General features: G+C 36.7%; 1 protein-coding gene across 1 annotated transcript in view; it reads right to left on the bottom strand.

Moving 5' to 3' along the window:
- DNAH8 (dynein axonemal heavy chain 8) overlaps positions 1 to 25,279 on the bottom strand; it is a gene marked incomplete at its 3' end in the record, with an annotated part of 330,699 nt that overhangs the window by 113,752 nt on the left and 191,668 nt on the right. Inside the window, exons 60-73 of the mRNA XM_082847518.1 lie at positions 24,773 to 24,965; positions 21,864 to 21,986; positions 20,184 to 20,314; positions 17,837 to 17,990; positions 16,377 to 16,541; positions 14,622 to 14,848; positions 12,670 to 12,788; positions 10,148 to 10,251; positions 8,954 to 9,130; positions 6,999 to 7,166; positions 6,262 to 6,477; positions 2,995 to 3,132; positions 1,690 to 1,817; positions 715 to 886 (exon numbers count right to left, since the gene is read on the bottom strand). Of these exons, the coding sequence (XP_082703644.1) occupies positions 715 to 886; positions 1,690 to 1,817; positions 2,995 to 3,132; positions 6,262 to 6,477; positions 6,999 to 7,166; positions 8,954 to 9,130; positions 10,148 to 10,251; positions 12,670 to 12,788; positions 14,622 to 14,848; positions 16,377 to 16,541; positions 17,837 to 17,990; positions 20,184 to 20,314; positions 21,864 to 21,986; positions 24,773 to 24,965 (2,215 nt within the window). The remainder of the gene's footprint in view (positions 1 to 714; positions 887 to 1,689; positions 1,818 to 2,994; positions 3,133 to 6,261; positions 6,478 to 6,998; positions 7,167 to 8,953; positions 9,131 to 10,147; positions 10,252 to 12,669; positions 12,789 to 14,621; positions 14,849 to 16,376; positions 16,542 to 17,836; positions 17,991 to 20,183; positions 20,315 to 21,863; positions 21,987 to 24,772; positions 24,966 to 25,279) is intronic.

The raw sequence follows: 25,279 nt of genomic DNA, 5'->3' as shown, positions 1-25,279 counted from the left end.
ACATTACTCTTCCCTGTAAGGACCAGTTGAACACTGTTTGAATTGAAAAAGATTATTTTTTGACTTTTAAATAGCGGTAACTTGAAATTAATAGTTTGGCTTTCCTAGGGAAACTGCAACTGGGGAACATATTTACAAATCAAAAAGCAGCTCATGAATACAGATTGCCTGGAAAGCATTTCATACCACAGGAGCTCTGTAAGGTATGCTAAAAATGGACAGTGGCATCAAATTCCCAGCAAGAAAGGTTAGTACAGCAGTGCATGCTTTTACTCAGTGATGTCAGATCATGCTATTGTATTATGCTGTTGGACATTATAAAAAGATGGTTAATGATCAAAAGAAAGTTAATACCAATACTTACGGCCAGCTAACACCTACATTTTCCTAGAATGTTTGTAAGAAACTGTGATTTAATAGGACTGGTGTAAATAATGGAGGGTTATTAGAAGAGCTCAGTATTAGCAAGCCTATAACTCACAAATGATCTTTTCACTCATAGCAGTGCAATTGGTATTAATTTGAAAGCAAGATTTCTTAAAATGCAAAGGAACTTTTGCATCACAAAGAAAAAAAAATTTTGTAACACTTCAGCATTTTCAAAACAATCTTTTCAATTAAATGCAAAAAGAAAAAATTAGGTGTACCTTAATTTCTTAGTGAGTAGGAAATAAAATGAAATTCAAATAATGCTGTAAGGAAAGTAACACTTACTGTTGGAGGATCCACCAACATTGAAATAAGATTCAGATTTTCAGTGAAAGGAATCTTCCGTGCTTTCAACTCTGCCTCCCATTGATCTTTAAGCAAATAGTTCCTAAATATCTGATTGAAAGGACCAAGATAGGAAAGGAATCCAGTGCACAGCAGAATATCACCTACAAGTCTGTTAAGAAAAAACAAAGTGAATCACTAACACATTTTAAGTTCTCCCAGTAAGGAGTTTGAAAGGCCACCGGGCACTTTTGTTACTAGATGAAGTCCTTCTTTGCTCCCAGCTTAACACTTGGCAGAGACCATGCAAAAAGGAGCCTAAAGGCTCAAAACGGGGTAGGGGTGGCCTCATTCGGAGTAAGTCAGGGAGCAAGAAAGAAGGCTCCTTTCTGAAGCCTACAGGTTCTGAAGCTTGACTTCCAGATGAGGAAAGCATCCTTTTCCCATCCCATGCCCTAGTCTTGTTCAGATTCAATCTTGATTTAACCACTACTTCTTCTTCATCCTCTTTTTTTTTTTTTTTTTTTTGGCCATTCTCCTACGCACCTCTCATTCCCTCTCTTTCAGTTTTCAGAAGACACCAGCCCAAGATACCTTTCCATTTAGAACAAACTGTTGATTCACACTTTCAAAATCCTTGAGGTGAACAGTATAGAACTGGAACCGGTAACTAGATTGTTCTGGCAAATCCAGACAATATTAGAAGCATTCTCACACCGAAAGCCCACACTGTTGAACCAAAATTGAGGTTAAAAATGTTTCACCAAGTTTTCTTCCTTCTCCATTTTACTGAGAGTGTGGGACTTAAGCTCTAAGCACTTTCTTAGATGATGGGATTCTGAGGTGGGGATATGGAAACAGAGGAGAAAAGCACTTCAAGGAATGAGACTTTATGTTCCCCCATGCCACAAAGAGGTGGCCTTTGGGGTGATGACTAAGAAGGAAAGCAATTATATCAAAGACCAAAATTTATACCTATTAATCTGAGCTTTGAACTCTTTGCTTTGCTGAGTCCATCGGACTTTTTCTCCACTCAATCCATCGATGAGGGTGGAAGCTGCCTGCATCTTTTTCCGGCACATGTCAGCATCATTAAGCAAATCCTACATTCATAAAGGGAGAATGTCTCAAAGAGCTTCTTAGATTGCTTAATCAAACATCCATTATATTCACACATAAAAATACATGGAGGAATTTCTTAATTTGCAAAATAAATATAATCTAAAAATATAGTGTCAGTAAAATTTTACATATTAAATTCTTGTAATTCATTCATAATATAGTTATTTTACCTTACGAAATTTCAAGAAGAGCCATTTTGTAAGAGAGAATCCAAATCATATAATGTAAATAGTATTTCTATTAAATATTCTCAAAACAATAAATATACCTTTTTCTTGGATTTAATAATAATTCTGAGTTCTTTGCAGTTTACAAAGGATTTTTTTCCCCAGAAAAATCCTACACGACAGTAGTATGCTGAAGCCAGCTTGTATCAGCTCAAAAGAGTCAGTTGTTACATTTTTCAGAAAATTTGTGAGCTGGTGTTAAACACAGCCATTATTAAAAATTAAATTACAGTATTAAATTAAATTACATAGCTCACAACTAAATTACATAAACACATTAAAGGTAATAAATAATCAAAATTCATCAATTCCTAGTTATTTACTACATTTTCATATTATCTATACTCTTGAGGTTAAGTTCATTGCATCTGCATGGTGGAAATAGTATATAATGGCATGCTGCATCTTTTCCCATACATGCGTCGTCTTGTCACATTGACGGCTTAAAATGGACAGTGGCAGGGGGTACCTAGACCACAGAAATCAGCAAACACTGCAAATCAAGGCTTTCTTCTCCCCCTAGCCTCCGCCCCGACAAGCTGATTGTTGAACGTTTACCAGACCACCACTGCTTACAACCTATACCATAAGGTTGTAGCTTTATCTGTATTTAACAGATAAAGTTCGTCAATCACCCCCAACTGCACAATTCATGAGTGACTGAACTGGATATCAAACCTAGTTTTCTGACTCCAAAGTCAATACTCTTAGGTATGACATCACAGCTTCTTCTTATAGAAAATAATTACTAAAAACAGAAAAAAAGAATGTGGAGTGTTGAAGATCCAAAATAAGCAGACATAGCCAGTGAGTAAGGGCGTTCAGGTAAATATTTTTTCAGTGTAAACATTTGCTGGATTTCTAAACACAACACATACTTGTGTAACATTTCAGTACGTCGTATTAGTAATTTCTGTGTATTTAACCTCACCATTTTCTCATTCATTGCAGCATCAAATTTGGCTTGCACTTTATCCAGCTCAGCTTGCTTCTCATCCAGCAGGGCCTGGGCCTTCCCCAGTTCAGCGTTGGCAACTGCTAAACGGCCCTCCTGCTTGGCCAAGTTAGCCTTAAAAGGAAGAAGATGTGATTAGTGTAGAGGTATTAGTGCTACAAAACATTCGTGCTTTTAATTGGTAAATAATAGCATAAGTTACTACATAATTTTTGCCCTATTTGGAAGTCATCTGTTTCGTTGTCTTCAGCTGGGGAAGCAGAGAAATTTCATTAAAGTTCATTTTTTTCCTTTTAATTATTAATGTTCAATATGGAAATCGCAGAAATGAACGGGAAGGAGAAAAAAAAATTACTCATAATTTTACCCAGAAAGAGTCTGTGAGTATTGTGTCAAGAAGTGGATAACTAGCATTTTGATTTTTTTTTTTCACTTAGAGTAAAATAATTTCCTCACATCCTTAAACACTTTTTCATGAACATTAGTTATATAGCTGCATAATATCCCACAATTTGGATATATCATAATTTACTTAACTTTTGCCTTACTTTTAGACATATCTTTCTCCCCTACTCCCCATTTTTATGTTATTATTATTTTTAATTTATTTTTGGTTGCGTTGGGTCTTCGTTGCTGCATGCAGGCTTTCTCTAGTTGCAGCGAGCGGGGGCTACTCCTCGTTGTGGTGCATGGACTTCTCACTGTGGTGGCTTCTCTTGTTGCAGAGCACAGGCTCTAGGCATGTGGGCTTCAGTAGTTGCAGTACGCAGGCTCAGGAGTTGTGGCACATGGGCTTAGTTGCTCCACGGTATGTGGGATCTTCCCAGACCAGGGCTCGAACCCAGGTCCCTTTCATTGGCAGATGGATTCTTAACCACTGCGCCACCTGGGAAGTCTTCTGCCCATTTTTAACTATTATAAATAATGCTGTGATGAATACTATTGGGTATGTAAACATTTAGGATTGTTTTCTTGGTAAAGATTTTTTGAAATGAAATTACTATAATAGTAGTTTTTTCTCTTTCTCTAAGTCCTATAGCATGATACTTATGTTTCTTATAAATTTAAAGTAATTAATCAGTAAAGTAATATAGCCCTAGAGTCTTCTGGGGTTGAAGTTCCTTTGTAACTTTCTTATTTTCTTTCTCAATATTTGTTTTTTTGAAATTAGCTATTTTTCTCACGAAATTTTAAGTTCATTTAGATTTTCTAACATATTTACAAATAACTTTAGATTCTGCTTTTTAATTATTTAAATCTATAATCTGTAATTATACGGATTTATCTTTTATATTCATTACATATCTCATATATATATATTTTTTGCAAAGCACCAATTCTTTAATTTTCCTACTTTTTTCTAATTTTTAATGTTATTTTTATTAGCTCTTTCTACTTTCCCTAAATTGTCTGTGTGTGTGTGTGTGTATTCTTATAAATGAGTATATATATACTGGAGTGTTTAGTTTCTTTGATTCACTTGAAGGCTGAGAAGGTAGCATTTTGGCCGCATCACAAAAGCTTTGGTAACTAGCTTTTTGTCATAATTTTCTAAATAGAAGTGACTAGCTTTTTTTAAAAAAATAAGCATTTTATTTTTATTGTTATAGTCAGAGAATGAGGTCTCAGAAATTTTTGCTTTTGGGAATTGAATCAAAGTCTTCTTCTACAATTGAATATCATCAATTTTTGTAAATGTTTCTTGGACACTGGAAATAATTTGATATTCCTTGTTCATATGAAGAAAGTTCAATGTAGCTATTCAACTTTAAAAATAATATAGTGCAAAATCTCTATATAATTATTAATTTATGCCTACTCAGGACTGGCTACATAAAAGTGCGAAATGAAAATGCAGAACCCCTTGTTTAAAAATTAAGAGGGTGATAACAGAGCAGTAAGCCAAGCACCGTCCCTTCTAAAGCTGGCCCTCTGCCTACCAGACCTGTTGTGGATTGATAGCATATGCCACAATATCAAATTACAGGATTGTCTTTTTTGTTAAAAAACTCCACTTAAACTATTAATGGATTTTGCCTTATGTAACTTGACGCTATTTTATTTATCACATAAAGCATTATTACAATTAAGTCTCACTGTGGATCATAATTTTTATCAATAAAAATAACTGTTCTTCTAAGTGCTTATTTTTTCTTGCATTCTACATTTATAGTAACATTTCTCTCTTGGTATCTTTTTGTTTGGGTGTGTTTGCTATATTTGCTCATCATTTCCCTTTGTTAAAACTTTAAATTTTCTCAAAGCTACCTATGTGCAGAATTTAAAGAAGCAGCCATTTCTATAAGGCTTATTAGAAAACAGTAACCCTCTGCCACCCACCCGCTCGCCACTTTCCATGCCGCTTTCAACAAAGTGGAAAGAGCAACCACTTTCAACACTTTTAGCTTTATGGGACAGGCTGGGGGGGCGGGGATTGGGGGTAGTGTGTGTCTGGGTGATATATTTTATGAATCCTTTGCACTCCTGAGAATGTATTTCTGTTCTCTCAGACATAAAGGACAATCTGGCCCAGTATAGATGGGGTGTGTGTGTGTGTGTGTGTGTGTGTGTGTGTGTGTGTGTGTGAAAGAGACAGAGAGAGTGTGTGTTTATCCCTCAACACTTAAATCGCATCCTTAAGAATGTCTTTTTGTCTTTTGTTCCCATTGAGGGCAGCTTGGCCAGCGACTGAATTCTTGGACCCCAGTAATTTCCTCCTCAGTACTCTGCATATGTTTTCCATTATTTTCTAGTATTTAGGGTTGTGGCAAGTCTGTGCACATCCTGATCTCTCCTCTTTTGTAAGCAACCTTTTAAACTTTGTTTCTTAGATGCCTATAAGGTTCTCTTCCTGTCTTTGAAACTTAAAACATTTCTAGGTGTTGATCTTAATTTTCATAAAATTTGTTTGGAATATCGTAATCAAATTCAGTCTCCAAACCTAATCTCCAAACTTTAAAGCCAGTTTTCTTTCATGATAGCTCAATTATTATACCCAGTAAGTTCACTTCTAGTTTAAGTTAACAAGTTGATTTTGGTTTCTTGTCTGCAAGGCCAAGAAACATGTAACAGATATAAAAAGAATGAGAACTTGTGAGAGGACATACAGTGAAAAAGAAAAATTTGATAACGGAGAAACCTACCTTTATTAGACTACGTTATGCTTTGTCTTTTAATGGCAGCAATAACAATGAATGATTTTATTATGAATTGATTTACTGGGAGAGGAAGGGAAACTTTTACCTTCAGAGGCAACACTTCTCTGTTGACACCATAAAATGTTGCCATAGCAAGTGTCCAAGACAGCAGACCAGCCACATTCCCACAGACTTTTTTGGCACTTTCAAAAGTGTAATCATCCATGTTAAAATATGGCTGTAGTAACTCAACAGTCTCTTCATTTATTGTGTCCTTGGGGAACTGCTGAAGGCTCCACAGGAATCCCGTCGCACTCATCAACTGAAAAATAGTATTACAGCCTGTAAGCTCTGGAAGAAAATGTGTACTTTCTTCCTGAGTTAGCATGTACTTCTAAGTTGAATTTTTTTCAAAGAAGTAATAATTGATTTGCTCTAGACATACAAATCAAGACTATGGGAGTAGTCAACCTAAAGCTATAAATTGCAGGTTGTCTTCCCGTTTCTATAGTGAAGAGTAAAGAAGAAAAACAATGTAAGTTTCCCATCTAGTGAGTGCATCTAAATGCCCCCAACCACACAAACCCCCCTTTGGAGACTGGGTTGGGATGACATCAAGACTGTGCCAATACTACCTACAGGTTCTGGACAGATTTTATAAAAAGAGGGCATTCAGCTTTAAAATCTTTCCCCACTTACATTTTTGGAGATGCAGTTTAAGAAAAACTCTTCAGTACACAATGACTGATTATTGTCTGCCAGTGTGTCTGGTCTATATGGAGTATCCTGGGATGTGGACACCTGGTACACCTCACAGGACTTACAGAGATAGATTTTACTTACTTTTAATGACTCTCCCCATGATGGCTTGCAGCAAGGTTTTTCTGGATCCATAGTGACAGGGTCAATTTTCTTTTGAAATAGTAACAGAACACAGTCCATGATTCTCATAATAAGATGAGGGGGCTTTGCAAGTTTCCTGACTGTGGCAATATCATTTGGCTTGATAGTCTGTATTTAGGGTTAGGGATCAGAATATTTTTTGTTAAGCAGTATTCCTAGTCATGTGGAAATTTCATACTTTTAAATAATTAAAGTAGAAAACTTTAAAACATATTTTCTCCCCAATCCCTGACATTATCTCCTCAAGGGTTTGCATTCCAAGATAATGGCTCTTTCATTGTTTAAATTGGGCTTTCTGTTTCTCTGTTTTCATTTTTTTTCCCCTGTAGCCCACAATGAATTGCTTTAGTATATCACTACCATTCATTGCCCACCACCCCAGACCTCTGTTAGCAACAACCATCATTCATGTGTAACATTTAGATAATTTGCATCTTCAAAGCACAGAATCTATATTATATGGATATTAAAAGAGGGGCAAGGTCCTGAATATCAGAAACCTCACCTTCAGTTTTCATTTTGAGGGCTGCACTGTCCATGGAAGGGAGAGGAATTCGAAGGAGACAAGAAAAGTTATTGTAACATATGGCTCATAAAAATATTTTTGGAAGTTTCTATCTGTGAGCCGGGTTTGAAATAAGATATTACTTGACATTCAAGTCAAGAAGGACTGGGACATCATATGATCACTAAAAAACTCCTAAGACTTGTTTGGTCCAGTGATCAGTCTCTTGTGTGTTATCATAGGACCCACAAAAGGAGTTAGGGTGGAGAATGTGTCCTGGTCATTGTCATGATTTTATTAAATGATGATCCTAAATCTATTCATTTATTTATAAACTACATGTATTAACAACTATTCATGTATTTAACAACTACAAGTATTCTCCCATATAAAACAAAAGCAAACCAAAAACAGCCCTGTCCTCAGAATCCTCCAAGGAAAAGAGAGAGAAAACACAATTACCCTAAACTATGATTATTTGCCATGTTAGAAGTATAGGAGTTACAGGAAAACAAAGGAGGTCCAGAAGAATTGAAAACTTTCTGGAAGGGGTGAGATCTGAGCTTGGTCTTGAAGACCGACTCTCACTAGTTAGTGAAAGTTAGGAAAAATAGAAAGCATTCCTGGCAGAGGGAGAGACCCATTTAAAGGTAACAGACCATGATTACTGCAGAAGCCTGTAGCTGTTTCTGTATGGCTGGATCATACTGTGTGCAGGGACAAAATGACAAGAGATAAAATTGAAGGGGTAGACAGGAGCCAGGTTATCACAGCAGTAGCACTAATATTTATTGAGTACTTCCTATGTGCCCAGCAAACTATTCATTACCTTTATGCTTACATTGATCCTTCAAGGATCAATGAAGAATTAGAATCCTGACTGAGACCCAAGAGAGTTAAGTAAATTTTACTCCAGATCATCTATCATGTGGTCATGAGAGGCAAATGGAGATCTTCTTGTCTCACAGCTGTGGATACCTAGCTCGGGACTTTAATCCTATGAGCAATGGGAACCACAAGGGGATTTTTTAAAAGGTTAAAGGCTGCAAGACATAGGCTAGTTGGGATGCTGAAGTAACTGAGAAGGCTCTCTAAAGAATCTGAATCCCTTAGGCTACAGTTTAAGCCAATAATCACTAGCATTATTCCTCGGTTCTCATGGAAAGCTGATTTGAGAATGAAAATAAGTTATGGGAAGTAAAGACTTAAAAAAGGTAGAACTTAGGAAATGTAATCAACAGAAACATTTGTTTCAACACTCAAAAATTATAAATCACATTAAGAATTCAATTCAGTTTCCTGATTACAAAAATTCCACAGTTAATTTCATGTAACAGAACATGGTGCCTGCTAGGACTTGTGTTGCGAGAGATAACAATGCACTGCTTACATTCAGGGCTGCTTCTGCTTCTTCCAGTGCAGGTCTAGCCGCCTCGAGCTTGGTCTCAGCTACTACTTTTTCACTATCAATTTCATCCACTATTTTTTGGGCTTTGTCTTTTACTTCCTGCACTTCATTTTTTACTTTGGCTGAAGCCTGAGCACTTACTGTGACTTCTGCTAATACCTGTTAAATTGAGGAAACATATGAGGGTAAATAGAAACCTTTCCAGCACAATTAACATATTTGAGCAGTGAGAGAATATTTATTCAATATAATGTAAAACAAGAGTAAGAGAAAATTTATTCCCCATCTAAGCTGTCTATATTTTAAGGTGTATTAAAGTAACTCCTTTGAGCAGTCTTGCAGTCTTCTATTTCCTAAGCTTCTTTGAGGCATGAACTATATAAATAAATATTTTAAGCTTTCAGAAAAATGATATTTCCATTCTATGTAATTTCTAGAAATTTAAAACTATTTAACGTCAGTGCAAGAGAATAAAGTCAGAAGTCATATTAAGCCTCATGTAATAACAAAAAAAATAGCTAATATTTATTGAGTGCCTACCATACGTCAGGGTGCTAAGTACCTACCAGGTGTCATATCCTAAATGTCTCTCCTATGCTCTCTCTCTCATTTCAGTAACTGGCTAAGGGTCAAGACTTAAGTATCCATTCTTAACTGACTGTCAGTGAGTGGAAGCTGAAAGCGGTCTGAGACTGGGGGGAGGAGTTGTAGATAAAGGAGCAGCACACATATATCCCTATCAACTTGGAAAGAGTATCTTTAAAAAAACAAACAAACTCAACCAACTCTTCTTTTTATCCTTTTCCTTCCTCGACACAAACTTCAGATGGGACTTGGGTTATCCCAGAAACCTAGAGCATGCAGGGAACTTAAAGAGAAGACCAAATATAACTTGCAGTCAAGCAGAAATTTCCTAAACAGATGACAGAAAACAAGAGAGACAGACAGAACCAGGGAAGAAAAAAATAGTCTTAGACCAAGCAGAGGATATAATAGTTTAGGTATGTCTTGGTATAAGTTAAACAAAAATATCTAATGGTCTTTGTAAACATTACCTTACCAGAAATAGTCTGTAGGCTTATACCCTGTTTACTTTTTAATAACGTTTTTAAACAATGCTTTTTTTAATATGGAAAAATATTCCCCACAGTAGTGATAAAATAAATGCCAACTCACTTCATCTGCTTTTACAGATGCCACTGCCAACTCCTTCTCCTTGACTGCAAGATCTTGAGAGAGTTTTGCAACAGATTCACTTGCCTCCATCAGCTTATCAAGACCTTTACAAATACACACATATACACTGAGTATATGACTATCCCCTCATCAAACATTTATTCAGTATTTACTACTTATAAGGCAGCATAATTTGTACTATAACAAACACAAAATAATTATGGACAAAATGCTTTAAAAATATACATATTTTAGGAGCAACAATACTGACCAATTTTCTGAGAGTTTCATCAGGAAATGAAGAAAATAGCTCTGACTGAAGAATATCATCTAGTTACATTTAAGGGAAAGTCACATTGCTATAATGAGTAAGCTGAATGTAGCCAGGGAACTTCTTTGACAAACTTATGCTTTCCTTGGCTTTGTAACTATCATTTTTTTTTGCCTTTGAATCATATTGCAGCTGACATGGCAAATGAGACAGATAATATATTAATGTTTTTTGTGGTTCTCTGCTATAAAAATGAAAATAACCGCTAAAACTTCTGCAACTGGCTCTGAGAATCTCAGTGCTCTAGTGAAAAATAACTGGTTAACTAAATTTCTCACATTCCGGCTGGGCTCTAGATGGAGTGGTGTTGGTAAGCATTTAGCATCAGGGTCTGGGGTGAGGGCACTCATTTGTATGGTTTCCAGTTTCTGTGGTGTAAATACTCCCACCATGTCTGATTTCAAGCTACCAAGAGGTTCTCAGTAACACACCATTATATAATATTTCTACCACACAGATACAACAGAAGTAATAATGTTCCTCAAGAACATTAATAAGAGTAAATTAAAGTAAAAATAGCTAAGAAGTAATGAGTTTTGAGTATTTATTGCCCTCACTTTTAACATAATTAATTTAATTGTAAGTTAATTAATTTTTAATAAAGGCTGTGTTAGCAACCAGATCATGAAATTCCTAATTTAGCCATCAGTTCTCATGAGCCAGTGCAAGTAGCTTCAGCACACCCCTGAGTCTGGAGCATCATATAGACAAGCTTCAAGAAGGAGAGCCATTAGAAAGACAACAGAAGAAAGTTCCTCTCATAGGGTTCTTATCGTCACCATGACTTCACAGACCTTTATGCTTTGTGACCACGTTCTGTGTAGACGTGAAAAGACAGCACTAAGGTGTTTTGGATTATTTGGGCCAAATGCTTTCTGGACATAAAATTGGTCCCCATTTACACTTTTCCTGCTTATGCTACATACACTAGACACTCATAAAATCACTGCTCACGTAAACTCTCTTTTTGTTTTTATTTGTTCATTTTTGTTTCTGTTTTGTCTTTTTCTTTGTTAGAAATTTGAGAAGCATTAACGTGGCAAAGTTTACACAAATTGAGGGAAATTGTAATGAAACCAAAAACTGAAATTGTGGTGTTCCCAAGGGCTGGCTTTTCCCCCATCTGCAAGCAGCAACTCAGCGACTGTGGTGACTCGCTGACCAACAGGGTGGACCCAAAGTTGAAGGAGTTGAATAAAATGGTTCTGGAAGAAAAACAGCCCACCTCTATCACAGCAGCTATAAATAAAATGTGTTAGCTATAATATAGAGAACTGTCTTCCCTTATAGCTGGTGAAATTAGTTTTACTACTTTACAGTCAGTGTCATTTGTGTGCACACAGTGGTCACATACATGGTATATACAAACAGAACAGATTCTTTGTTTTTAATTTTTATTTTATATTGGAGTATAGTTGATTTACAGTGTGTGCTAGTTTCAGTAGTACAGCAAAGTGATTTAGTTATACATATACATATATCTCTTCTTTTGCAGATTCTTTTCCCATAAAGATTATTGCAGAGTACTGAGTAGAGTTCCCTGTGCTATATACAGTAAGTCCTTGTTGATTATTTTATATCTAGTAGTGTGTACATGTTAATCCCAACCCCCTAATTTATCCCTCCCCTCCATCTCTTTCCCCTTTGGTGACGGTAGGTTTGTTTTCTAAATCTGTGAGTCTGTTTCTGTTTTGTAAATAGGTTCATTTGTATCATTTTTTAGATTCCACATGTAAGTGATATTATATATTTTTCTTTCTCTGTCTGACTTGCTTCACTTTGTATAATAGTCTCTAGGTCCATCCATGTTGCTGCAAAAGGCATTATTTCGTTCTTTTTTATGGCTGAGTATAGATTCTTTTTTTTAATTATCATGTAACATTATATTAGTTTAAGGTGGACATCATAATGATTTGATATATGTATGTATTGCAAAATGATCACCTCAATAAATTTAGTTAACATCCATTAAAAAAACAAAACAAAACAAAAAAACAGCCCACCTCTGTTTAGATTTTTTTCTGCCCAGAGTTTCTTGACAGGTCAAAAGACCCATAAGTATATCCCTCAAAATAATCTATTACTAACAAGAAAATCAATATTTTGTTTTCAAATACAACAATACCCACCAAACAAAATAGTGGCATCCTTATCAGACAAACCCTAAAAGATAAGATTCTGTTCCACTTACCAATATTCATACGTTCAGCTTGTTCATTAATATATTTCACCTTTTCAGCATAAATGTTTTTATAACCATTTATAAATGAGAGGTAAGACTTGGGAGTCACGTGTGCTCTTCGGCGGTAACTGAAAGCAGAAAAGAAAAAAGATCTTCACCTCTATCATTCTGACATACTCGCCTAAAATGTCAACAGAGACGCTCTTCTCACTGTGAAATCAGTGTAATTCTGGAGAGTGACTCACTAGCAAGGGGGCAGGAATTGTGAATGGAAACCTAGAGGTGAGGCAGAAAGAACACTAAATCTCTAACTGATGTTTTGACTTGACCCTATGCCCATTCTGGGCTTCTGTTTCCTCATCTGGAAAACTCAGAAAAGAATCACTGCCCTACACCTCCCAGAATTTTGTGAAAATCCAAAAATAAAACAGCTTATGTAAACACACTTTGTAAACTTTAAAATTCTGTACAAATAGTAGGGATAAGTGGTTGAAATGAACGTGTGCTGAGATCCGTTTTCATTCACCTGGTATTTGCTACACACCTCTTCTCTGCTAGAAACCCAGGCTTACAAAGGTGAAAACCAATCTCTCCCCTAAATCGCTGGATAGTCCTTGAAATCAGGCACACTCGATTCAAACATTCAACTCACTATGGGCTTTAGTATAATAATTACATTTAACAATAGAAATAAATAAAAGGAATAATTTTATACAGGAGAAACTCAAGTCAAAGAAGAGATCTTCACATACTATAAAATTATATTTTTATATTAAATTAAATTTATTCTATATTAAAATTTCACTTTTGGAGTTCTGAAGATTTTTAACATTAAAAAAATTTTTAAGGACTTTGGCATACATATGACTATTTTTAAAGCATTATATAAATATTGCTTTCAGGATAAACTTCTACAACCTAAGAGGATATGAAAACTTTGGAAAATATACTGAAATTAAAAAAAATAAAGATGTAGGTTTTCGTAGCTCCACAGTTGATGGTAGTAGGGGTGGAGTTCAAGTTAAGTAGAAAGAAAATCTTCCCAATGGAGAGGATTAATACACACGGATTTACCAAGAGAATCTGGGAGATGATCTAGAATTATTTAAGAGGATGGTCCAAGTATGGATTTAAATAAAGAAAACGATACAGGATAAACAAACTTGTGAGATAGGAACCCTCGCCCCCCTGGAAAATCAATTAAAGTGTTACCCAGACTCTCTATGCAGAAAAATAGGCCTAGTCTTTCTGGGAGGTTCTGCACTCCCTAAAGCCTGTGCATTAACTCTAAGGAAGAAGTCTTAGTTCTAGAGACCCAGGGTGGCCCATCTTTATTCAGAGCAATAGTACACAGTGACTATCACACTTTGGGAAAAAATGCTATATTTTTGAATTGCCAACACCAGCTTTCACATCATGAACACCATTTCTGCTTTTAGGGACTGGACTGTTCTGCAGTCAATTAAAATTTAGCTTCATAATTATTTGGCATGTAAACATGGGTAAGATTAAATGATGCAAATACAAAACCTAAATGTTCCCTTAGCATAAGGCAATAATGAAACGTTAAAAGAGTGGACTTCTTTAATCAAAATAAATAATGCACTTGAATAAGAAACTAATTTTAAACAGTTTATAACGAATTATTTTAAGTCATTTCCAAAAATATTAAATTAAGCAAATGAAATAAAATGATTTATTAAGCGTCTGTTACTTTGAGGTCTGGAGGGAAAGAGATACTTAAGTATGGATACTAGTTAATTTTTAAATCTTGCTTACTTATCATCGTTTCTATACATAATCACTAGAACATCAAAGCAAGGAAAAATATCTAAGTGGGATTTAGCTGGGATTTCGTGCTCAATCACTATGACGAGTCTCTTACTGGACGTTACATTTAATTCCTCTTTGGAGTGAACTTGGTGTTTCTGTAGTTATCATGCTTATGTAATGTCACTTACCTTTGGAAGTAACTTTCACAGCTCTCTGAAACCATGTCGTGAAAGAGGCCCATTGTTTCTACAACTTGTCTTTTGGTGTCACTAGAGCAGACGATACTATAGCCTGAAATGAAATAGGAGGCCACCGCAACCAGAGCCTCCTTCGGCCAGCGACTAAACCAGTCCATGGTGCAGCCTGATATCAAGCCAGGAAATTTCAAAGAGCGGGCACGGAACTTCTCACCAACCTATCGACAGAAAAGTAAAAAAGCATTAGAAACACGAAAGGATTATAAGTCAGCCAGAGGGACGTTTATATATTCTGAGCCAATAGCATATGACACCACAAATTTTTTTTCAGGAACCTTCTTGGGCTGCATTAATATGTAAATGAAGTGTCCAGATGAAAGGAAGTAATATTTCCACACTCTCCCCATCCTAAGACTATATCTGTTCAATTCTAGGAGCTACCTTTTAAGAGGAAACTGACAAACCAGACCTCTTCTAGAGCGAGATGACCAGGACCGTGAAAGGCCTGGACACTAGGGCACATGAGAGCAGCAGAAGAAACGGGAGGTGTTTGGTCTAAAAAGGGAACGACTTAGGGAGTCTGCAAAAACTTTCTCCAAATATCTGAAGAGCTGTATGTGGGAGAGGGATCAGGTTGATTTTACAGGACAAATAGAATCACAGGGAAGGGACTTCCCTGGTTAAGAATCCGCCTGCCAATGCAGGGGACAGGGGTTCGAGCCCTGGTCCGGGAAGATCCACATGCCATGGAGCAACTAAGCCCATGCGCCACAACTACTGAGCCTGCACTCTAGAGCCCGCGAGCCACTACTACTGAGCCTGCACTCTAGAGCCTGCGAGCCACAAAAACTGAGCCCACGTGCCACAACTACCGAAGCCCGGGCGCCTAGAGCCCACACTCCACAACAAGAGAAGCCACCGCAATGAGAAGCCTGCGCACCGCAACGAAGAGTAGCCCCCGCTCGCCACAACTAGAGAAAGCCCAGGCACAGTAGCAATGAAGACCCAATGCAGCCAAAAATAAATAAATAAATGGGGAAAAAAAAAAGAATCACAGGGGAAAAAACAAAGACAAAATTCCACTGTTTGTAAAGAAGACCTTTCTGGCTATCAGACTATCTAAAAATTAAGCAAGTTGCCCTATAAGTTAGTGAGATACCTCCCCTTCCCCCCAAGAGCAGAGCTGCCCAATAGAACTTTCTGTGATGATGGAAATGTTCTATATGTGTGCTTTCCATTATGGTAGCCACTAGCCACAGGTAGCTATTGAGCACTTGAAATGCAGCTAGTGGGATTGAGAAATTGGATTTTTATTTTTACTTTATTTTAACTGAGCACAATTTAAATGGATACACATGGCTAATGGTTACTATACTGGACAGCACAGTGAGACAGAGACATTCAATCCTACGTCAGGGACATTCTAGATGGTATGTCTTTACTGGGGGTAGAGCTGAACAAGACTACATCACCAAACCTCTTACAAATCAAATAATCTCTGTCTCTAGGTAATGAAAGTTGTAGGCTAGGCAGTAATCACTGATAAGATGAATATTTTAAATTTTCACACTTTGTCATGAGATTTTGGTCAGTGAAGATTGGTGTTAGTAAAGAGTTGATTTTAATTCAATGTAACAAGTGTTCATTTCTGACAAATCATCTCATCAGCAAAAGTACATTCCAAGAACCGAGTACATTCAAAGAAGTAACTCCTCCTACACAGAAATCAATAAAATAAAAACTCACGGGAGAAAAGCAGAGAACAACGTGCAAGTTCTTCCTTGATCTTGAAATGAAGTATTCATACAGATTATCAAAGGTGGGAGGATGGCGAGGTAGCTCCCTTTTCATCACTGATATCAGCCCTTGGGTGATTTCATCCATCTCATCCCGTGCAAACAAACTGGAGATCTTTGAGGAATAGACAAGAGAGTGTTCAGTGTTTTAAGAGTTCCCAACAGCCAATGCACTGCCGAAGTCTGGCCCTTCCCCTCCCCTCCCCTCACATGTCATCTCTTTTCATATTTTTTCCTGCATCTCCACAATCAAATCCCTAGTTTGCCAGAGATTACAAGAGTGCAACTTTTTATTCATTAGCTCAATCAGGAGCAAATTATGTTTCCTTTGGCTCAAATAGCTATTACCAAAAAGCCATCTCCTCTACCATTCCAATCATCTCTTTAAATGTCCAGCGATGCCCTCTGTTCTGACTCACAGTCAGTCTCAACTCTGGTTCCAAAGTAGTTAACTAGATCGTGCACCAGTAAGCATCAATACACACCACTGTGAAAGGAAAAGTTCACACGGCAGGTCTGATCTTGAGAAGGGTGTGCTTGCAGGGCCGGCCCTTGCCTGGCATCTGGGAGCTGGGCTTTTGGAATGTCTCCTCCATTACTAATTGATAAGGTTGTTCCACTGTGCCTAGACTATTTATACAAACATTGGGATAGATGGTGAACATCTACTTTCCTTCTGGGAGTCTGGAATTTTGGCAGTAGTGGCCAGGCAGAGAATGACTTACACAACCAGCTCCCAAGAAGACCTTGAATTCAGAGTCTCATATGGGCTTCCCGAAACAGAAACAGCACATGTGTTTCTGCACTTCGCTTCATGTGGACAGAAAACACATTCCGTATGGACCCTTTAGTGAGAACATAGTAAGTATGCACATGGATTTCCCCAGACTCCCCCAATGTGTCTTTTTCTTTACTGATCCAGCTGTGAATCCTTACTGTGTGGCTGTAATAAATGTTAGCCATAAGTCCAACTACGCTGAGTCCTGTGCAAACTACTAATGAAGTACCAGCATGTGGGTGGTCACAGAAGTGCTGATATAAGTGGTGTCAGCAGTGGTGACATCTACTTACTTGCAGTTAGTGGAACTCTTTCAACCATTCTATACTCCTGATTATTAGATAGATAGATAGATAAACTTTGCTTCTCCTAAAATAAATTATAGGATCCAACTGAAGACTGAAGAGACAAATAAGGAACCATATTTAAGATGGAAGAAGGCATATAAAATATCTGGAGATGAACAGCATTAATTTCAGAGAAACTTCAAAAAATCTATTGACCCTTATACATTAATCATTTCTAAAATGAAAAATGTGTGCTAAATGGCCTCACTTCTGAAGGGCTGCTGCTTTTTCTATTCGGATTTACATTTTTAAAATACAAGCTCTTTCTCTGCTTTTGAGACATACCTCCCCTGAAGATAGCAGGTTGTTGAGATATTCTAGAAATGCCTCATCTTTTATTTCATTGTCAGTAAAGATAAAAGTGATGCCTTTGCCATCAGCACCAGCAACTTTGTACAAAGCTTTTAAATCCTCTGTTAGGTTACTCACATTATAAGACCTAAAAAGAGAAGTGGCAGGAGGTTTTAAATTAAAAATATATATATATATAAAATCATAATTTATTTCAAAACACAATATAATCCATGAAAATTAGAGCATAATCTGCACCTGCTCCAATAGATACTAAGTAACAGTGCCTGCTAGAAAACACAGAGCTAAATAGCTATATGTTACCACTCTACATAAATAGGTTTTATTTAGTTTGAGAAGTGAGAAATGGGGAATTTACCAGAAGTGGCTCAGGAACAATAACTGGGAACAGGGAAATGAACTTTTATTCTCTACAGCCGGACAGTCCTCAGTAACAGATTTTTTTGCCCAAGTGAATATATGTATAATATTTAAAACTAATCTGAAATTTGGGTGAGCTTAGATTGGTGAGAAAACAAGATAAATTACAAATAAAATTAATGATGAATTACATAAAGTGGTCATTTGCATGTCTTACTAAATGGCTAGATTCAGAGAAAGCCTTCAGAAAAAAATGCATTATGCAATGTGATATAAATAATAGAAGTGTTACAATTATGTGGTTACGGATTATGAAAAGAGAAGATCTTGGTCTTTTGGGGTTTTTTTGGTTTACTCTGTTTCCTGCAAAAGGAATGTGCTACCAGAAGCCACGTGATGTGTAAAAATAAAGCAGACATTTTCTTAAGTGTTGCATATAAAGCCGTGTGGGTAGATCGATGAAAGGGATTATAAAGACACACTTATTTGAAGGAGGCTTCACAGTGTAGGTAATAGGGAGTTTTGTGTAAGCCATAGGGTCTAGTGGAAAGATTACGGGCATTGAAACCAGAAAGACCAGGGTTCAAATCCCTGCTCTGCAGCTTTAGAAAAGTTCCTTCACGTTTGTCAACTTGTTTCCTCATCTGCAAAATGAAGATAATTACCTATTTGTAAAGGTTTTTGTGGGCATTAGAGATGATGTAGCATACGTACATTTAAATGAATAAATAGCCTAGTTTTAAACTAGGAGTGCCTTAGAAGTCCTTCTGGGTGGCACTTTAGTTAAAAACCTTGTAGACCTCGGCAAAAGGAATGTCATCAAAAAGAGACCGTATGTCCTGTCAGATAATTCCCAAGGGGGAGAATTCATTAAAAAGGGAAACTGGTAAGTTAATTTGCTGAGAAGTAGCTGCACCTATGAGAGCAACACAGCCCACATCCTTCCTCAGAGGTGGTGTGGCCTGGTGCTGTTAGGGTTACCCTCTCACTGACCAGTCAGTTAAGTCACAAAGCCATTTTGCTCATTTTTAAAAATTAAACTGACTGTTAGGTATTGCTTTTGCAATATACAGACACAGTCACAGCACACCCCTCTCTAGGTCCTGACCTCTCTCGCTTCTTTCTTTCATAGCTAAGCTTCTTGAGGAGTTTCTAAACTTATTATCTCTGCTTCTTCACCTCCTTCATGCAACGTGGCTTCTGCCCCCATCCAATGCACTGAAAGTTTTGAAACATTAGTCACCACTTTTCATGCTTTAATTTAATCCACAGTTTCAGGCTAATTCTCTACTTCCTGGGTTTCTGGAAACCACTCCAGGTTTCCTCCTCTGTCTTGTCTCCTCACTCACTCCCCCTTGCATCATTATACCCAGGACTTCTATCTCTAGGAGTATCCTCAGATATGTACAAAAATATTCATAACAGCTATATGTGCAAAAAGAAAACCCCACAAATGTTTATCAGCAGTATACCGGATAAACAAATTGTGGTAATATGTGGTAAAACGGAAGGCTCCACAGCAATAAAAATGAACAAACTACTGCTACATGTAGCATCATGGAGGAATCTCACAAACAGCGCAAGCAACAGAAACTGGACACAAAAGAGTAAATCCCATATGATTTGACTGACATAAAGCTAAAAAATGGGCAAAATCGATCAACGGGCTTAGAAATCAGAATATTGTTCCCGTTGGGAGGGTAGTGACTGGGACGGGACCCTGAGGGGTACTTCCGGGTGCTAGTGATGTTTTATTTCTTTATCTGTGAGCTAACTACATAGGTGTACTTACTTTTTGACACCCATGATTTGTGTACATTTCTTTATGTATGTTACACTCAAATACAAAGTTTACTTGAAAAAGAAATACAACCAAATTGTTGTAAATTTTTAAGTAAACATTTTACTCCAGTGAAATTAACCATAGAAGAAAACATACCGGCGTTTCATTTTATCTTACCTGGTTAATGTTATCTGGAATATTTGATACCCAGCTATAAAAGAAGCCAATCTTGAAAGACTTTGTTTTCCCGAACCACCAACACCCACCAGCAATGCATTTCCACATGATGTTCGGATTATTCGTGAAATCTGTTTTGAAACAAAATAGTATATGTTTGAAAATAGAATTCAACTGTTTACATTTGCTTGCACTAAATGGGTCCAAGGTTTGACCACATGCTTCTAGACTACATTAGACTTTTTCCTTTAATACAAAAGGTTTCATATTGACTTATTCAATTCCAGTTCTTTCCTTGCCCATCTATATTTACATCATGAAAAAGAGAACAAATTGGCCTTCCCATCTCCAATTTCAAAACTATTTTCCGTGTGTGTGTGTGTGTGTGTGTGTGTGTGTAATTTTATTATTTTCAGACTCAATGGATAATGGAACTGCTCTTCCCAATCTGTAGAAAGAAGTTTAGAATTGTTTGCTTATTATCATCAGTCTAACACACTGACTTCCGTAGACACCTAGCTCTACAACAAATACTACCTCTATCATATCTCTGCCAATGAAAAAATTTTTAAAGTACCAAAATTCTACTTAAAATGGGGTAGGAAGACATTTGCAGAAAAAAAACTTAGGGAAACAGCCTTTAGCCTTATGTTGCTTTTCTATGGTTGATACCTTCAGGGAGGATAAGGCTCAAATTGTGGCTCGAATCTTATGCAGGCCAATTGGAGACATTGCTAAAAAGCTGTCTTTTACATTAATGTCACTGATTAGGAAGAAAGTCTAGACAGATCACTAAATTCATTATCACTAGTACACAGAATTTTTTTTAATTCAAGTTTTACAGATGGCAGACACCTTGATATGTATCAATTCTATTATATTTTCAAAATGTTAATCACTTATGTGGTTTTGCACCCAGAACAGGGTTCCAGGCCCCCAAGATCTAGCCACAGTGGGTACTCGATAATACTTGCTGAATAGATGAATGTGAAACAATCCTAGAGCACCTGGAAATTCACTGGTTTTGTAGAAGATGATTCTGTAATAAACACAGAGTTAACTGCCTCCTCTTCATGAAACCTCCCTATCCTACTTTGTTGCAGAAACTCCTTTTTTGATCTACAAATTATACAAATAAACCACTCCTTTCTGCAGCCCTTCAGACTTGGATCAAGCCATGCTCCTTTTCTGGTGCTGCCTCTAGTTGGTTTCTATTTTTTATCAGTCCTATACACCCACCTTTCCCCTTTCCCCATCAGTTTGCCCATAATCTGTAAGCCAATCATGAAATTGACATTTTTTTAAGCATCAACTCTTCCTCCATGGGGAACAGGATTCCCATCACATCAAAATGTAATTTGAGGAGGGAATATTTTTTTCATAGGGTTCTCCAAGTTACTGTCTAGGAAAGTAAAACTCTTTGACTCAGCGAGTCAAAAGCTCTGAACACAAAACCCATCAGTTTGCCCTTGAAAAACATTTGCTTCCATGTAGGCGGATTCAAATAAGCGGTCTCTGATTAAGCCTTTGTTTTGTGAGACAGTGAACTGACTCAACCTATAGACTCTCTTCTATACACTACCCAATACTATATATTTATTCTCTGAAAAAGTTTATCTGTGAAATTTACGAAGCTTTTATATGATCTATTTATATCAGTAAACAGTCAATACTTAGAACCTTAACAAGATGAGTCATTGCATCTTTAAAAAACACCAGATCAAGAGATGTTCCTCTAATGAGATCATTGAACTGTCTCTGGTAAAACTGGAGTTTTTCAGACAGAAATTCAAAGGATGGTACCTATGGGTGGGGGGAGAGAGAAAAAAATAATATTTAAGATGCAAAATTTAGGAAAGCAGCAATTCTAAAGACATTCAAAAGTAATTCTAAAAAAATGTTTTTTAAACCTAACAGATTTCCAAACATTTGTCATGGATTAGTCGACTTTTAGTTATTTCCATTTTCAGAGGTCTGAAACCTAACTGGTTGATTTCCAGTATGAAGTCATTCCTGACCTCTTCCGTCAATAACCCCAGCACTTGGGAAAACTGGACAGCTACATGTAAAAGAATGAAATTAGAACACTTCCTACCACCATACACAAAAATAAACTCAAAATGGGTTAAAGACCTAAATGTAAGGCCAGATACTATAAAACTCTTAGAGGAAAACATAGGCAGAACACTCTATGACATAAATCACAGCAAGATTCTTTTTGACCCACCTCCTAGAGAAATGGAAATAAAAACAAAAATAAACAAATGGGACCTAATGAAACTCTTTTGCACAGCAAAGGAAACTATAAACAAGACGAAAAGACAACCCTCAGAATGGGAGAAAATATTTGCAAATGAAGCAACTGACAAAGGATTAATCTACAAAATATACAAGCAGCTCATGTAGCTCAATATCAAAAAAACAAACAACTCAATCCAAAAATGGGCAGAAGACTTAAATAGACATTTCTCCAAAGAATATATACAGATTGCCAACAAACACATGAAAGGATGCTCAACATCACTAATCATTAGAGAAATGCAAATCAAAACATCACTAATCATTAGAGAAATGCAAATCAAAACTCACACCAGTCAGAATGGCCATCATCAAAAAATCTACAAACAATAAATGCTTGAGAGGGTGTGGAGAAAAGGGAACCCTCTTGCACTGTTGGTCGGAATGTAAATTGATACAGCCACCATGGAGAACAGTATGGAAGTTCCTTACAAAACTAAAAATAGAACTACCATATGACCCAGCAATCCCACTACTGGGAATATATCCTGAGAAAACCATAATTCAAAAAGAATCATGTACCACAATGTTCATTGCAGCACTGTTTACAATAGCCAGGACATGGAAGCAACCTAAGTGTCCATCGACAGATGAATGGATAAAGAAGATGTGTCACTTATATACAATGGAATATTACTCAGCCATAAAAAGAAATTAAACTGAGTTATTTGTAGTGAGGTGGATGGATCTAGGGTCTGTCATACAGAGTGAAGTAAATCAGAAAAACAGTAGTATGCTAACACATATATATGGAATCTAAAAAAAAAAAATGGTTCTGATGAACCTAGGGGCAGGACAGGAATAAAGATGCAGACGTAGAGAATGGACTTGAGGACACGGGGAGGGGGAAGGGTAAGCTGAGACAAAGTGAGAGAGTAGCATTGACATATACACACTACCAAATGTAAAATAGATAGCTAGTGGGAAGCAGCTGCATAGCACAGGGAGATCAGCTGGTGCTTTGTGACTACCTGGAGGGGTGGAACAGGGAGGGTGGGAGGGAGGCGCAAGAGGGAGGTATATAGGGATATACGTATACATATAGCTGATTCGCCTTATTATATGTCAGAAACTAAAGCAACATTGTAAAGCAATTATACTCCAATAAAAATGTTATAAATAAATTAACTAATTAATTTAAAAAATTAAAAAAGAACCCTAGCACTAACTCCTATCTGTGGTAATTAAGGTTGTAAAATAACAAATATATTTCTCAGTTTTTATTTGCTTCTTAATATTGCTTATGGAGCTTTAAAAATGGATAGAACTTTTACATTGTTTATGTAGCCAAATTATTCTGAAGTCAATATTCACGTATTTGTTTTGTAAATTGCTTCTCTCCATCTAATTCTTTGACCTACATGCACTTCAGAACTACTGTGTTATGTGACCCTCTTTAAAAAATCTCTTTGGAGTCTTGTTTCAAGCTTCATTAAACCTATACGTTAATTTAGGGAAAACAATGTGTTGCCATTTAACCAAGTAAAGTTTTATCGCGTTTATTCCTAGATATTTTACATATTTGTTGCAGTTGAATGAAATACTTTTATGTTGCATCTCCTGTCTTGAGATTGTTTGGCAAGAGATGGCAGCCTTCTTCTGTAAAGGGCAAGACAGTAAATATTTTAGGCTTTGTGGCCCATGTGGTCATTCAACTCCACCACTGTACTGCAAAAGCAGTCATAGAAAACATGTTGTGTTCCAATACAACTTTAACTCTGAACAATGAAATCTGAATTCCATATAATTTTCATGTCACACAATATTATTATTCTTTTGATTCTTTCTACCCATTTAAAAATATAAAAACCCTTCTTAGCTCATGAATCTAACAAAAAACCAGCGGTAGGCTGGATTCGGACCACTGGCTGTGATTTGCCAACCTCTGATATAGACGATAGTTACGCAGTTTCATATTTATATCATACTTGGTCATCTAACGGAACTCTTAGTAGTTGAAACAGATTTTAAATTCCCTTGGATTATATTAAGAGATAATCATACCATCTGCAAATAAGGATATTTTTGTTTTTTCCTATCTGATAATTATATCTATTTTCTTTTTTGTCATTTTTGTTGCACTGCCTAGAACTTTCAAACCAATATTAAATAACTGTGATAACTGTATGCGTACTTGTCTTATATCTGACTTTAATGGGATTGCTGCTAAATTTCATTGAAATTAATATTTTACTTGGTGTATGATGACACGAATCATAACATATAACTATCGTACAAGTTATGGCAAATATCTGGTTAGGTAAGTGATCCAAAAAGCTGAAAATAAATACCAATTCATAGATTTTGGGCACTTCAAACACAGTGTCTTCAGGTTCATCTCCAGTTGGTTCAGGCATCTCACAGAGAAAATCTACGAAGTATGGTTCAGGAAGAATATATGATCCTACATCTGGGCTAACATTTTCTTCAACTGCACGAATAAGATGTGCATTAAACCACTGCTCATCATCAGGAGTTATAAATCTGAAACAAAAATACAGAAGTAAAAATGCAAAATAGGAAGCCATCTTTTCTAACTGAACATGGTTTCAACCCCTCTCCACCTCCTCTCAGCCCCCATCCTGTATCTCCATTACCTCAGAACATGGAAACAATATGTTCTGCCTTCTGACCAGAGGCAGATGTAACCCCAACCAAGAGAGCTATAATATTGATAGTATCACTTATAGAAAATACTGACAAAGAGTCTCTCCTTGGCCAAACTTAGGCTCTTCCCTATTAAGCCCCAATTTTGGACTTCCATGTCCTTCTTTGCACCATCTAATTTTAGCAAGAAT

The sequence above is a fragment of the Leucopleurus acutus genome (genome assembly GCF_964270905.1).
Source record: "Leucopleurus acutus genome assembly, chromosome: 10".
In the NCBI taxonomy this organism is placed as follows: domain Eukaryota; kingdom Metazoa; phylum Chordata; class Mammalia; order Artiodactyla; family Delphinidae; genus Leucopleurus; species Leucopleurus acutus.
This window is presented reverse-complemented; position numbering and strand designations above follow the sequence as displayed.